The sequence below is a fragment of the Streptopelia decaocto genome (assembly GCF_964273445.1).
Source record: "Streptopelia decaocto genome assembly, chromosome: 13".
Lineage (NCBI taxonomy): Eukaryota > Metazoa > Chordata > Aves > Columbiformes > Columbidae > Streptopelia > Streptopelia decaocto.
The window spans coordinates 7,385,585-7,400,361 of NC_138668.1; the positions used below are offsets into that span (position 1 = coordinate 7,385,585).

Genomic DNA, 14,777 nt, shown 5'->3' on the forward strand with positions numbered 1-14,777 from the left:
AAACTTGCCTGTCTCTCCAGCGCCCATTTACAACACATCTCAGTTCTGCACGCTTGTTTCTGACAGTATCACTGGCCCCAGAACTGCTGAAAGAGCTGTTTTTGTTATTGTTACACTATCATATCAGCAGCAAAAGGAAGACTAGGGAAAGTGTGGGCCTGCTGTTGAACGAGCTGGGAACGCTGGTGCTGGAGGGTACAGAGAAGGCAGAAAGATACAGAATGTTGCCTTTGCTTTGGTCTTTACTGTTCAGGCCTGCTTAGCTGCTCCTGCCATGCTTGGGGAACCAAGTGATCTCACCCCACCCTGCAGAGGTGATGTTAGTCATGCACTGAGCAGCGGGATGAGTTAATAAGATGTCAGCAGCACCACCTGTGCAGACAGAGCCCTTGGATGGCTGTGGTCTCTTGAACCCTGCACAGTATTCACAACAATCAGGGACGTAGATCCAAGAAAACATGGAAGAAGGGTCTGAGTGACCTTGGGAGAGCAGGAGGTGAGTTACTAATGCTTGGGCCAAGTGGTGCTTGGGCTATGGGGGAAGTATGGAAAAAGGCAACTTGCAGAGAGCAGTGATGTGCTCCTCAGAAGCACTGCTCTATATTTTGAAATAGTAATATGAAAGGAAACTGGGAAAAGTTTGTGCTTTGCCATTTGAGTCAAACTGCTGCTGAACTCTTGTACTGGTTTTTCTATCTGCCCTGTAGGCAGAATAAGGCAAAAGCTGTGGGTCATATACAGCTGTAGTATCTTTATGGTGACCTGTGGCAGTAGGCTGGGAAGATGCAAGGGTACAATTTGTCTCTTCAGGAGACCAGATGTGTTCTGCTGCAGCAGGTGAACTACAGGCATCTGGACAATTTGAGGCAGCAGGGTTTTTTTGCTTAAATGACATTCTGAAGGCTGCTTGCATTTGAGATGTTTTCTGTTTCTGCTCCTGTTCAAGACTGTTGTAACTATAAAAAGTGTAATACACATTTAGATGGGTAACCATGGGGCCTCATGGGAGCTGGCAGGAGTATTACTGGATGGGGAACGCCCAAAAGCGGGTGCTGGAAGAAGCACCACAATTTAGTCTGTAGTACCAATTTGGAAAGGTCTGTCCCCATTTCTGCCTGGCCCCTGCCTTCCTGTCTCTTGGCCCCTAATGCAAACTCCTCCAGACGGTTACTCAGTCTGTGCTTTGCCCGCTCCTCTCTTCCCTCCTCTGGCACCAGACCCGTGTGCGTGTCTGGCCCGATGGGTGCTGGCTGTGCCGGTGCCACTGCAGCTGGACGTGGGAAGATGTGTTCCCTCCGCACCCGGGGGCTGCGCAGGCAGCGCTGCAGGGACGGGTTGTGTCCCGAGTGGCCCCGTTGAGCTCAGCGCAGCCACGGGACGGGCAGCGCGGGGGCCGGGGTGTCGAGCAGCGCTGGGCAGAGATCCCACCCCACATTCAGACAGCACTAGGAAATGGCTGTGGGTCACTTAGAGAGCTCTTCTTTTGGCCTTTTGAATATAAATCTTGCAAAAGAGTACTTTCACATTCAGCAAATTACTTAGCCTTTAAATGTTAACCCTTTAACAGAAATTCCTCAGTTTCTCCATTGCACTGAATAAACGCAGATGCAGCTAATTTAACTCAATCTGATAATCTGAGGAGGTTTTTATTGGTTCTTGAGATTATCTTTAAAATCGGGTACAGTAAACTCTGCTTTATTATGCCACTGCTGCTACCGCCTGATCTTCAAACCACACAGCCTAAACTATCAAGGGACAGAAGCACTGTGAAAAGTGACATTTCCTTCAAGCTGGTAAGACAGTTTAACATATTTCTGTTCTATACATGCTAATAGATAATGAATAGGACATCTTTATTGAGCTAAGATACTGAAAAATAGTTTCTTTACCTAAATGTGGAATTCTATATTCTTTCTCATACTGGGAACCTAGAAAAATAAAATAACTAGAAGAGTCTTTGCATTTCTGTTCTGCTAGTTTGCTGAGCACAAAATCACACTATTGTGTTAATTCTGATATGGATTGTGCTGGGAAGAAGCACCATCTTGAATAAATGATTTTTAGGTACTCCTCTCTGACTGAAACAGATGAATGTAAATGAATCCAACCAAAACCGCCCTCAGTGTTTGGGACTTTGCAGACAAAAATATGCCTTTTTAAAATGTGTATGTGTATGTATATACACATATGTGCGTGTATATATATACACATATGTGCATGTATATATGTGTGTGTATGAATACTGCTTTACTGCAGTAGTCATCCTTTGTAGCAGCTTTTTTTCGCCCTCTGGGATCCAAGTCTGTCAAATCTGAAAGTACATAGCTGTTAGTGAGCATCAGATTGTGGGATAAGGGAGAAAAAGGGAGAAAAAGACCAGTTATATGGGGTTCTCTCTGACCATCTGTGTGGATGACGAAATCCTGCTACTTCTTCTTTATTCTCCAGCAGTTCTCTTGCTGATCATATGATTCTAGTCTGTGCACTTGATGTGCTTTTGTCAGACATGTGCGTAGAGTCCTAGATACTCAGGAGGAAGATAATCTATAATTAATCTTTTTCTTAAAGGACTGGCCAAATATTTTCTTGTAAGCAGTGATGACTGAAGGAGTGCCCGTGATAAACAATCACACTTAGTAGCACAATGGATCGTTCTGGAGAATGTGCACTTTGGGCTAACCATGGCTGGAGGGATGTGCACGTCGGCACAGACACGCTGCTGCCCGTCCCTGTTTTACTTATAGGTGCGAGTTGGTGTCCTGCCTTTCTTTAGTGCCTGTTGGTGCTGCCTCTGGAAGAGATTGAAGCAAAGGAAGGGATTATGGCCAAGGGACAGAAAGTCATTTATGACTAATTGCTAAGATGTAAGGAAAGGAAACAGTGTTGAAGGGTCTAGGCGTGCTGAGCCCGCTCTGCTGTGCACCACTCATTGTGCCTTGCCATGGGAGGGAGAGCAGCAGAGCCTGTTTGGGGACAGCTCAGAGTCACCGCAGATCAGAACTTGAAGCTTCTGACCTCCTCTAAGATACAGGTGAGCACAGCAGACCATACGAGTGAGCTGCAACAAGAAAAACTGCACTGACAAAACAATCTACTCTACATAAAGTTGATGGCAGAGGTGGGATAGAGCCCAGGAGTCCTAGCTGTCTGCTGTGGGCTGGCATATAGTATCACTACATGTATCAAAAGGTACTCAAGCACGTTGAAGAATCTTATGCACACACCTCCACATGAAATCCTTTATTATGTTCTTGTATGACAATTGAATTTAATGGTTTATTTGACCTTTGTAACGCTGATCTTGTCTCACTTGCAGTCATCCCAAGGCCAGAGATGCAAAGGCCTGAGTTTTGTGTCTGTCATTTTGAACTCTTTACATTTCTCCACACAATTCTTCTATCTGCCTTTCTCTATCACCTCCAACATAAGCTTCTTATCCCCACTTTTCAAGTCACTGACAGCCTGTCCTCATCCTCTTGTCATCTCTCACTTCCATATCAAGAAGTCAACTCTTTCTACGATGCCAGCTTCCACCTCCCCCTAGATCATCAAATCAACTCCTCCCAACCTTCCTCTATGCTACTGCTTACACACTGAAGGTGCTGCAGACAATACTTTTGAGCTACTTGAATATAATTCTTCAAGTCTCTCCTTAATGCTCTGCTCTGCCGAGTTGCTAAAACTCAGATGACATCTAGGCTAGCCACATGCTGTGATTGTGCTGCCACCTTCTTGTATTACTTTGCCTCTCAGTGGTTTTTATTAACTAATTTATTTGACCCTATAAATTCTTGAAAACAAAAGCCATCTTTTAATTGTGTTCTACTGGACCCTGAATGTAGGGGTTAGCCAGAGCTTTGAATATGGATTTCTAGTAATACAAACAGATATAGCAATAACAGTCGATCACCTGTCTTTCTGTTGATAAGCAGTGGAGAGCATTTGGAAAATATGTATTGTACACATTTAAGTTAAAATTACTTGAAATTACATTTGGGAAATGGAGGCAGACGATGGAACCACAGGAGGGGAAGGGAAAGGCATAGCTGCATGGCCTCATTTCCCTCGAGCAGATAACAGGCAGAACATCTCTGCCCGGAAACACACAGAAAGGATGGAAACACCATTGCAACCAGCTTGGGACCACTTTGGAACTCCAGGTCACCAGTCAGCTTCTGGTGCTGAACCAACACCTGGATTGGTGGCAACATATCTGGTGCATCATTTCAGGGCTTTCTCTCAGACATTTGGTCTCTTTCTTTCCTGACATCTCCCATAACTACAGTTCTCACAGGGCTTTTCTGCCTTCACCCACAACTCATCAGTGCTATAGAAACTGGAAGTTAGGTCAAAAAAAAGCACCAAGCAGCTGGGCTGGGAGGTTGATTTGTCCTCCAGTGCCCCAGCTGCTGTAGTAGTGCCCTTGCTGCTGGTTCTGGACATAGGGCATGCCAATGAGATGTTGCCTTGCAGTGGTGCTGGCACCTTATTGGTTTCTGCTTGGTTCCTGGCTTGATTATCAGCTTCTTGCTTTCCTCCTGCTGCAGAAAGAACCAGCAGTGTTCAGAGATGATGATCACTGGAAAGAATTATGAGTGCCTGCTACGTCATCAAGAATCCTTTCACCCATCCATTCTCACTGAAATTGAAAAGTGCTTTTGCATTTGCCTCATTTGTACCATTCTGTGGCTGTCTGCTGTCCAGCATCAAGAGAGGCTGAGGTTTGAATTGACCATGTCCATTTTGCTACGTGGCCTATCAAACGCTTCATATTCACCTACATAAGACAAAGAGAATTACACCCAAGCAATAATTTTCTTCTGGGACTTGCCAAGACACTTCACCTGTGGTCAGGCCAGGCCGTCATCAGCTCTACCTGCCCCAGGTTAATATGGCAATTCTTTTCCCACAGCTGAGTGGCTTGGACCAGGTGGGAAGCACAGTGAGTATGAAAGGTGAGAAAAGGCATCAGAGCACCTCTAGCATTGTAGCAAAGCTTGCAGCTATTTTCCTGCAAAGCCAAATTCATTGCAAGCATCAGCAGACATTACTCAAATGACCTCATTAATGTCATTTGCATTGGTATTTCCCTTGAGCACTACATAACGTTCAATTATTTCCTTTCTTCATAAGTAGGAAGTGCCTGGCAGAAGTGATAAGAAGTGGGCAGAAGGGATAGGGCCTGTTTGTGAACAGCTCTTCAGGATGTACTATAGGTTTACCTTTGCACGGCTGAGGATTGCTGATGTTAAGAGGAGAGCAAGAATGCTATCACTGTAGGACAGACAATTATAACTAAGTCCATTCATGACTTCCTTCTGAGTTAAGGATTATTTTTTTTAAGATACCTAACCAAGATTTACAGACTACAAGTTGTGGATCATGTGTTTATGCAAGAGATTCCAGCAATAAAGGTAGTTCTCCTTTGTACAAATGCGGCACTTTGTTTCTGTCTGACTGTGTCTACCTTCAGTGTCCAACTACTGGCTTCTTTCCATCTTTCCCTATTAGATTAAAGAAAATTTTTAAAAATAATTTTCTCCTGCCTGAAATCTTCTCATGTTAGATACTTATGGCTGGTGTGAAATTACTACTTAGCCTTTCCTTTGGTTAAGTTAAATAAATTTAGTTGGTCTTCAGTTGTTTATTTCTGAGGAAGGTTATCCAGGATTAAATCACTCTTATTGCCCTTTTCAGAAATATTTTCATATTTTCAGCAACTTTTTGTTTAAAGTGTGGATCCCAACAGAAGAAATTAAATTATAATGGTGTTAAAGTGCTACATGTAGCTGCAGTAACATTTCTTTTAAGCGATATGCATTCGCAGACTGTGTGTTAGCTCCTCTAATTGCATTCATGTACTGCAGGATCTCCTTCAGCTGGGTATGTGCTCTTTCCCCAAATCATTTTCTGATAAGCCTTTCAGAATTCAGTGTTCCATGACCTACTTAGGACTAATATTCATGGCTTTTAACGCACAATTTTGCATTTAAACATGCTGTATTTGTTTCCAGGTGAGCTAGAGAACCAGGAAATGTCTGTCATGTTTCAAACATTGCAGAACGGAACAAAGAAGTTCTTGCAGGGAGTAGGGGTGGGTGTTTTTATCAAATTAGTAGCAATTACCTGGAAATATTCTGTCCTGGTTTAGTTATTCTGACCTATGTTTGTTTGTGTGCCCGAACAAGTTCTTGTAAGCATATGTATAATTCTACTTAATGCAGCTCTCTCTATTTCATATTTAGTCAGTCTTACTGTATTTATCACAGGGATCATATGCAACCCTGATTAGGATGATAAGCAGGAGACTTCATGCCTCCCTCAGCTCAAATCAGCTAATGGTGACACTTCCTCTCGACAACCCCCACTGTGAAGAAGGTCTGCAGCAAAACAGGATATTTACAAAAATATTATTTTAGTATTTAATTCAGAAAAGGGATGCTGTAAACAAGCATAATTACGGGAAAGAGGTTGATCTGTGGCTGCTGCTGTCCAGCTTGTGAAATCCGGACTGACAGGATACTCTTGGCCAGGGAGTCCAGCTCCTGCTACTGTAGCCATCAGATCATTTAATCCCTTCAGTAAAACAATCCTAATTATTGAAATATCACGATCCTTGCAAAGTGTAGGCTCTTTCTCACTCCTGTTCAAGACTACTTCAGACCCTTTGTTGGTTGGAAACCAACTTATTCTGTAGCCAGGCTATACCCATTTGGTATGAGCTGGGTGTCAGAGGATGGACCAGACTCTGTTCAGTGGTGCCCAACGCCAGGGTGAGGGGCAACGGGCACAGACTGAAACACAGGAGGGTCCATCTGAACATGAGGAGAAACTTCTTTGCTGTGAGGTGCCAGAGCCTGGCCCAGGCTGCCCAGAGTGCGTGTGGAGCCTCCTCTGGAGACATTCAAATGCACCTGGACGTGACCCTGTGTGATCTGCTCTGGTGACCCTGCGCTAGCAGGGCTTGGGCTGGGGATCTAGAGAGGGCCCTGCAACCCCAACCAGGCTGTGATTCTGTGAAAGAATTCACAGGATAGAATTTCTGGTCAAAAAAGAAAGAGACAAGTCCAGCATAACCTTGTAGAGAGACAGTGTTCCATATTGCAGAAGACACACTTCAAATATCCTTACACAAACCTTCAGTAAACTGGGGTAATGTCTAGGCCCTAAGTATTCTAAGAACATCTATGCTTCCTCTATTGCTACGGTTTTCTCTAAGCATCTCTTTTTGGTTACTGTGGGAAACAGGATACAGGGAAACATGAACATTTGTTCCAACCCACTGTAGGTCTCTTCTGCTCTTAAATTGTCATAAACCAGATGCTAAAAATGCAGGAAGAAGGAAAGATGGAACACTCCCTTGCTCCTGATCAAATGGCAGGAATTAAAGATTTCCTTTCAGGCAGCTAGTGCTTTAGATTCCTATGCAAAGTACTATTTACAATCATGAGAAGAACAGTTCCTATGTAAGGAATGATATGGTTGAGTTGGTGCTCTTTCTGGCAGAGCCAAGGTCAGCTTGTGTCAGGACTGGCAGAGGCGTGTAGCTAAAGCTTCAACCTGCTGGTACAAATACTGACAAAACTGCTTCTAAGAAGCGTTGTATTTCAGATCCTGTCTGGAATGGGAGGAGATTCGTGGCGGCTGGGCCTCCAGCTGTGCATCGCTGCTGTGCTGCTCTGTGCTGGAGGAAGGGGGAGAGGTAAGAGGGGACATGGAACAGGTCCACTGTGGTAAGAGAAGCACGTGTATGTGCTCATTTCTCACTCATAGACCCTAAAGTGTGCAAGGCAAGATCCAGTGACTGCCCTTTCCCAGGAACCAGTACAGCTGGCAATGCCCAGGGAACTGAGCACATACTGGACAAGCTGGGCAGCAGCAAAAAAACATCGCCACTGCCCAAGGTCCCTGCCCTGAGATCTTACACGCACCTCATGCAGGGAAGTGTGGTACAAGAGAGGAAGAGCATCGTGAGAAAGGATAGATGAGGTGTCAGTAAAGGAAGCACTAGCAAGTGATGCATTTGATACACTATGCAAGGCTTCATCAGGTGACACACAAATGCAGCTCTGGTCTCCTTCCCCGCAGAGTTCCCCGGCAGCCTGAGCTGCCTGAATAACTACGTGACTGCTGTGAACTGCACGTGGGTGACAGAGGAGCCCATGGGCCATGGACCTTTCCACCTTCATTTCACCAAGTAAGAGCTGCACGCGGCAGCCTGGGCAGGGGATGGGGACGGGCCCAGCGCGGGCTTTGCTCCTGCAGCAGGAGGGCTGTGGCACAGCCAGCTCTGCCGCCACATCGCCCCACACCTGGCAGCTTCGGAAGCTGCTCCCTTTGCACCCTTTTGTGGGCCCGTGGCCTCGGGGTGCAGCAGGGGTTGGGCACAGACGGCTCAGGGCGGCCCGTTTGCCCACTGTCCCCTCTGTGATTCCAGCAGGGGACTCAGAGCAGAGAGCTGTCCTGTCCCAGCCCTGCTCCCTGAGACCTGGGGACCTCCAGAGCCTGTCCCACATGAAGCTGCATCATCCATTTCCAGTCCCTTCCTGTCATGTTACCTAGGAATGAAAACCTTAGTGGTTTAAGCTAAATTAGTAAATATGTATATACACAAAATTATTTTGAAAGTCCAGTGAGCTTTAATAACAGACTTAGAATATTCTGTGAATATTTTTTCTTCTAACAGAAGAAATCAGGTGAATAGTTCACTAGGTGATAGGTTAATAAGCATTATGATACGCTAATTTGAGATGAATGTGCTTAGATGGTGTCATAACATTGCCTTGAGTACCCGTCACTAGTGAACTATTATATGAGGGTAAGCCATGCTGACATTAGATGCCTCATATATTCTGTAAGGTTAAGAACAGCCTAACTCTTAAAGACACTGGATTTTAAATCTATGAAAAAATGCCAAGCTGATGAACTGTGGTATCCCAGTTTATTGTGGACTCAAATGCAACTTGAAAAATTTGCTAATAAATGGCTGCATTAGATAATTATTTAATAGAAGACTGTACTTTGGAGCTACTTCCCCAATATTATGTTTTCTGTCATTCATTCTGTTACGCTGTGCTGAAGCTTCTGAATATTGAGATTGAATATTGTTCATGGTGAATGAGGCTTTAACGTACAAGTCGTTCTGTTTGTGCTGCGTGTGTAAGTCGCTGCCCACTGCTCCCCCTGCGCACGGTGGAGGAGCGGGGCAGGAGCGGGGCAGGCGCTGGGCTCTGCAGCTCTGGCACGGAGGGGCTCTCCGCAGTGGGTTTTGCAGGTGTCTCCTTCCTCCCTTCATCCCTGCCGTCCAGCCAGCTTCAGCGCTCCTTTCTATGCCGTCTGCACTAAAGAGGCTCATGTTCTTCCAGAATGTGGTGCTGTGCAAAGCTGCCACCCATCTTTCATCAACTGGAAAGCACTTAACCCTATGCCTTAAAAGAAACTTTCAGCCACCTTATTCTTCTAGCCTCTGGTCAAAGGGCCACAACGCCAGCTGCAAACTGACTGCCAGAGACAGCACGCAGAATCGGTACCACTGCACAATCCACTTAGCCAGCCAGATCCTGGAAACAGATGGCTATAGAGTCTCTCTCCAAGGCAACTTCTTTGGACGTAATCACACATACATTATCTTCCCAGAGTACAATCCCTGCAAGCACAGTAAGTATGAACCAGGGCAGCTGTGGGCTGGGGCTCTGCCCAGCAGCTCAGGGTAGGCCTGATATGCTGTCTAGAAAAGGGCATCTCAAAGACAACAAGTGAAAACAATGGAAACAAGGCAGAGTGCCCACCCTGGAGAGCACACTGTGTGGGCTCCATTAGTAAGAATGCAGGCCCAGTGTCTCTCCATTCTGACTTGTCCAGGACTTCAGAGAGGGCCGGGGCGCTGGAGCACCTTTCGAGTACACTTCTCATCTGCATCATGTTTTCTTGTGCCATGGATAATATACAATTGGATTGCTTTTATGGTTGGTTTTTTTCTTAAGAAATGAAGTAATGAGGAATTAAAGTCATGGATCTAATTCAACATCCCATGACCGGGTACTTCAAATAAATGCTCTAGTATCCAAAATCTCAGAGTCTGTCTCTTAGCGGTATCTTGGAAGAGCATAATGTGACATTCAGAGTGGTTCTTTGCTTGCAGGACTATCCCCAGGGACTAATTTATGTCAGTTCTGTAGCTGTTCTGACCTGCCCTGTAAGCTAAATAGGTCTACTGCTGTTCTTAGTATGACTCTTTAGACCCAGCTTTATCTTCCAGGACTTTAGTCAGCCTACTATCATGCATCGCCTATGGTGTTTATGTCCCAAATATTGTGAAAAAATCTACTTCTCTATTTGCAGTAAAACTTGATCCACCTTTGAACATCCAGAGCAACACCACTGCCAGCAAGTGTCACATATGGTGGAGTGTGCCTTGGTACCTTGCTGAAATTCTTCAATATGAGTTGCAGTATAAGGAGTCCGGCCTGTCCTGGGAGGTAACGGGATGAGGCACATGTGTGTTGCTCTCGGGGTGCAATGGCCACTCAGCTTGGGGCCCTGTGGCTGCTGACCGCTTCCCGTTGGCCTTTCTGGTTTCCCGCATCAAGGCTGAAAGATTTGACATAAAGCATAAATACTGAGTATCAATGAATCTTCTACTTGCAAACCCTGCGTTCAGAAGTCATCCATCATCATGCAGGACCACTTCTTGCACCCAAGAAGAGAGGATTTGGAAAAAAAAAAAAGCAGGGTGGGAAGAGTATTTAAAAGACCATCCTTTTACCCAGCCTTATTAACAAATTCTTTGTAATATTTCACAGATCGCATTGAACAAGACGTCACCCAGCTCACTGCCACAGATAGAAATTGAAGCCGCAGAGCTTCGCCGTGGCGTTGCTTACATTGCACGGGTCCGCTGCAAGATTTCTGAAGAGGAGGATTCGTACCAGAGCCAGTGGAGTGAGTGGAGCCAGACAACGGTGTTTCAAAGAGCAGGTACAAGTGTTGTTTTTACCTTATTTCATGCCTTTTCATGTCCATGTTCCAAAAAAGGGAAGATACCTGGTAAAATGAAGATTTTCAAATCAGAACCAGCTTCCTTCAAGATTTCATAGCTAAATCACTTTCCTTGAGGTCTTTAGCAACCTGATTCGTTTGCATGGCTTGGTTATTTGGGATTCTGTCTTGACTTCCAGACTTTTTGTCAATTATTTTTGGTGCTGATTCTTTTCCTAGATGTACCAAAACTGTCTGAAAAGATCCTAAATACCAGAACTATGCAGTTCTTGTTCATTCCTCTGAGTTTCGGCATGCTACTCTATTTATTTTGGAACTGCAAGCTTTCTTCAAGGTATGTTATACTTTTTCATTCAGTTTTGCTTGATCTTTACAGCCTGAAGAGGGTAAATCAAGTGTCCTCATATCACTTTTGCTTCCTGTTTCTGCTGCACAGGCTCAATCATTTTCAAAAGCTGTTTTGACAGTCTCGGGGCATGACATTTTCCTTGGCTGATGATAGTTTATGAGCCACTACACAATCCTTAAGGAGACCAAAGTGCCTTTGTGGTACCCAAACTCAGCTAAAGCTTAAGGCTGAGCATCTCTTGGAGTTAAATAAATTTAAACCCATGGAAATTTTTTGTTGAGTTTCGTGTAGATAAATTAAAAGCGCAAGTCACAGCAATCTATACAGGTGATTAAAGTGATATCAATGTTAAGCTACTTGTGACATACCCGGCAGTAGTCAGTATGTAATATAACAACATAGGCAAACTACACTGACGCAGATTCAGTGTTTCTTAGGGTCTGGGACCAAGTTGTACAGAGAAAAAACTGTCTCTAGAACCTTGGTTCAACCATTCTCTGCATTTTTTTTTACTGGCAGAGCAAAGGTAAATCTCCCTCTTCATTTTCTGCCTTGACATACATTATTATGCTCCATATACATGTCACTCTTAGAGAAACAGAATACATGGTGGCCATATGATAAAATATTTTTACAGGATAGACCCTAATACAGGGACTAGGATGTCTGGCAGAATTTCTCTGTCTAAATGTAATGAAACTGGAACTCTAAAACACTTCTAGAAACAGTGGGGTAGATCAAATAAGTTGCTAAACAAACGCATAAATAGCTTTAGTGCATATAATGAGTAACAGGCTAGAATTGAGTTTGCAGCATATAGCATTCCTCAGAAACTTTTAAGACTGTGCTTCAGGCTAGAAACATTCAATGCATGCACAGGAGGCAGACGAACAATTGCATGAGATGTCAGAAACTATGTGAAATGGGCTTCTTGTGCAATCTTTCTACCATAAGTGTGTGGCTTTCATCTAATCAGTGTGCTATGTCATCGAGACAGAATACAGAAAAATTGTCCTTTTTTTCATGTTGTTTTCTCACTTCAGGGCAAAAAGCCTCTCCTGCTTTAACATTCCTACGCCAGCTGCTTATTTTCAGCCACTCTATAATTTGCACAATGGGGATTTTAAGGTAAGAAGTAAGTTGAATTTTTTTCTTATCACCCACACTTCATGGGGGGGATTTTTTTTTTTCTGGGATTAATCCTTCCAGCTCCTGAGCGGAGTTACTGACACATGGTCCTGATCTTCCTGAGAGTTCATAGTTTCTCGTTTTCCTGCCTCCATGTACAAGCTACAGCACCAGAACTTCTGTCCGGCTTCTGTCTCCTTAGAAATAAACCCCCTCCCGTCCCTCACTCCCTGTCCATGCTGAATGTGAGAGGTGCACCCTGTCTTTGCAAAGCCAAAGCAATACAAGCTGCTTGCAGTATATTCTGGAGGTGAAATCTTGAAAATGTCTTGTGAAATTGGCAGTTAGATTCTCTACTGCTCTAATTTTGCCCAGTAGATTTGCACTAAACCTCTAGATTATTATGCCAAAGTCATATAGAAAGAACAGCTATTTTGCAAATTCCACCTCTAAGCAAAATGTTCTGAACTTATTGATCCTTTCACTAGGACTGGGTTAGACCTAATGAGGCTTGTTGGCAACTCAGACAAGAAGGGGCCAGGAGCTCAAACAAAGTGACTGCAGACGGATTTTCTGATCTAAACACCCAAGAACTGATTTCCCAGATCTGTTTCAAACCTGTGGAAAGCACAAATCTGGTTGCTACAGAAGAAAACTTTGTATTTGCCTCAGGTCCAAACCAGCAGTATCTCCCCAGCAGGTATGTAAAAACAGAAGAGATAGAAGTGAGTCTGGGACTATTGCTCGCACAAAACCATACTGATGATACAGCTAGCCTGGAAGCCTCTGAAATGATTAAAGCCAACTTTGAGAGCCATAGCATGGGAAGGAATGATCCCGCTCACGCACAGCACAAAAAGGGTGATATCCTTATGCTTCAGGACTCTTTGGAGATAGCAAATGTGTCCTTTGGCAGCAGTGACTATTGCACCTTATGTGACAATGATACTCCAGAAGGTTCGATTCCTGCTGAACTACTGAAGCTCTCCAACAGCAATAGTTTTGTCAAACATCAGGATGATCAAAGTGGCCTTCCCTGAAGAATACTGCCTGCAAAGGCAGTATTTGTGTTGTCCTCATCTGCAACACCGTCCTCCCAAGTGGTTTAAATGGTGACTGTGCAGACAATTACAAACATGTATCAATTTTAGGAAAACCCTTGATTTCTGTACTTCAAAAGAAGATTGTGATCAACTCCTCCGGCCAGCAAATGCCACCCCTACAGGCATGACAAGACCCGCCAGCAGCAACTTCTCTGTCTCCGGAGACACATGGCCATGTCCCGCCCTGAATTAACCTCCTGGCAGCAGCAGAAGTCCAGCAACCCCCAGTCTGAGGAAGCAGCAGCAGACCTGCTGTTTTTCCACAGGAAGAACTGTTGGAATTTTGTGCCTTTCAGAAGCAACAATATTTGCAATGTACTGAAGCATGATTTACACTCCGTAATTATTGTAAAACTATGTGTGACTCTTCGTAAAACCAGGATAAATGGTTTTTGCTAAAGAGGGTACGTTGCTTCTTAATATGATACTGATGACTTCAAATGGTTCCTGATTTCATCAGAATTTATAATTGTATTATTTAAAGATAATCAGGCAGTGGGCCTTGTTCTTTATTAACCTGAATGGCTGTGACTTTTTATTTTGCAGTAACTGGGCCCATGTACTGCATTGATTTTAACAAAAATTTATTCCAAGGTTAAGTGGCTGGCCTGATCTAATGGGGAAAGGTAAAAAGCAAGAATAGCCCAAATGAGGTTTATTTATTCATAAAACAGGCCAGGCCCACTGCCTCTCCAGGGCTTTTATTATTTCCGAAGAACTGACAAGTCCTTTGCCTGTCTGCTCAATGAGTACAGCCTGAGCTGAATCTCTGGAGGTTTAATTTCTGCCCTAGACACAGAAAATCCTGTGCATGGTTGATTACCCACCAAGCAGATTCCTGGAGTCTTAGCTACATCTCCTAGTTTAAAAGGGCTCAACAGTTTTAGCAACCACACTGCAGTATGCGCATGTGCATCTGCACCAGCTTGCACATGTGTACATATGATCACACGTTCATTCCCTCTCTTTGGGAGTGCTCCCCTTGTCTGTCAGGTGACTGTTAGCACTGAGTAGTTTTGACAACACAAAGGAAGTTTTCAGTTATAAGTACCAAAGTAGATCAAGACACCCTTCCCAAACACTTGTGCTGAGCCAGAGAACTAGAGTTGGAAGTTTTCAGCTGGGAGAGAAGCAGTAACAGAATGAGGAGGTCACATCCAGCTTGTGTGACAGTCACAGGAGGTGCAAGCACTGATCTG

The 14,777-nt window shown here is 44.3% G+C and overlaps 1 protein-coding gene across 3 annotated transcripts; it reads left to right on the forward strand.

Moving 5' to 3' along the window:
- Positions 1-325: 325 nt before the first annotated feature.
- LOC309445575 (interleukin-9 receptor-like) lies at positions 326-13,936 on the forward strand. 3 transcript variants are annotated; one of them, XM_082064524.1, is made up of 10 exons: positions 326-496; positions 1,685-1,793; positions 7,612-7,702; positions 8,089-8,197; positions 9,464-9,657; positions 10,342-10,478; positions 10,803-10,977; positions 11,218-11,332; positions 12,391-12,475; positions 12,964-13,936. In XM_082064524.1, the coding sequence occupies exons 2-10, from the start codon at positions 1,701-1,703 to the stop codon at positions 13,513-13,515; spliced, it is 1,551 nt and encodes a 516-aa protein (XP_081920650.1). In that variant the 5' UTR covers positions 326-496; positions 1,685-1,700; the 3' UTR covers positions 13,516-13,936. The 3 variants fall into 3 exon arrangements, with proteins under 3 accessions (XP_081920650.1, XP_081920652.1, XP_081920651.1); XM_082064526.1 differs by having other exon boundaries at positions 1,740-1,793; XM_082064525.1 differs by lacking the exon at positions 1,685-1,793.
- The last annotated feature ends 841 nt before the right edge of the window (positions 13,937-14,777 follow it).

Bases quoted from the DNA above. Each gene is read 5' to 3' on its own strand.
- LOC309445575 (XM_082064524.1), top strand. From the start codon at position 1,701: ATGCCACTGCTGCTACCGCCTGATCTTCAAACCACACAGCCTAAACTA. The intron at 10,978-11,217 runs GTACAAGTGTTG...TTCTTTTCCTAG, and splicing joins AACGGTGTTTCAAAGAGCAG to ATGTACCAAAACTGTCTGAA. The intron at 12,476-12,963 runs GTAAGAAGTAAG...TCCTTTCACTAG, and splicing joins TGCACAATGGGGATTTTAAG to GACTGGGTTAGACCTAATGA.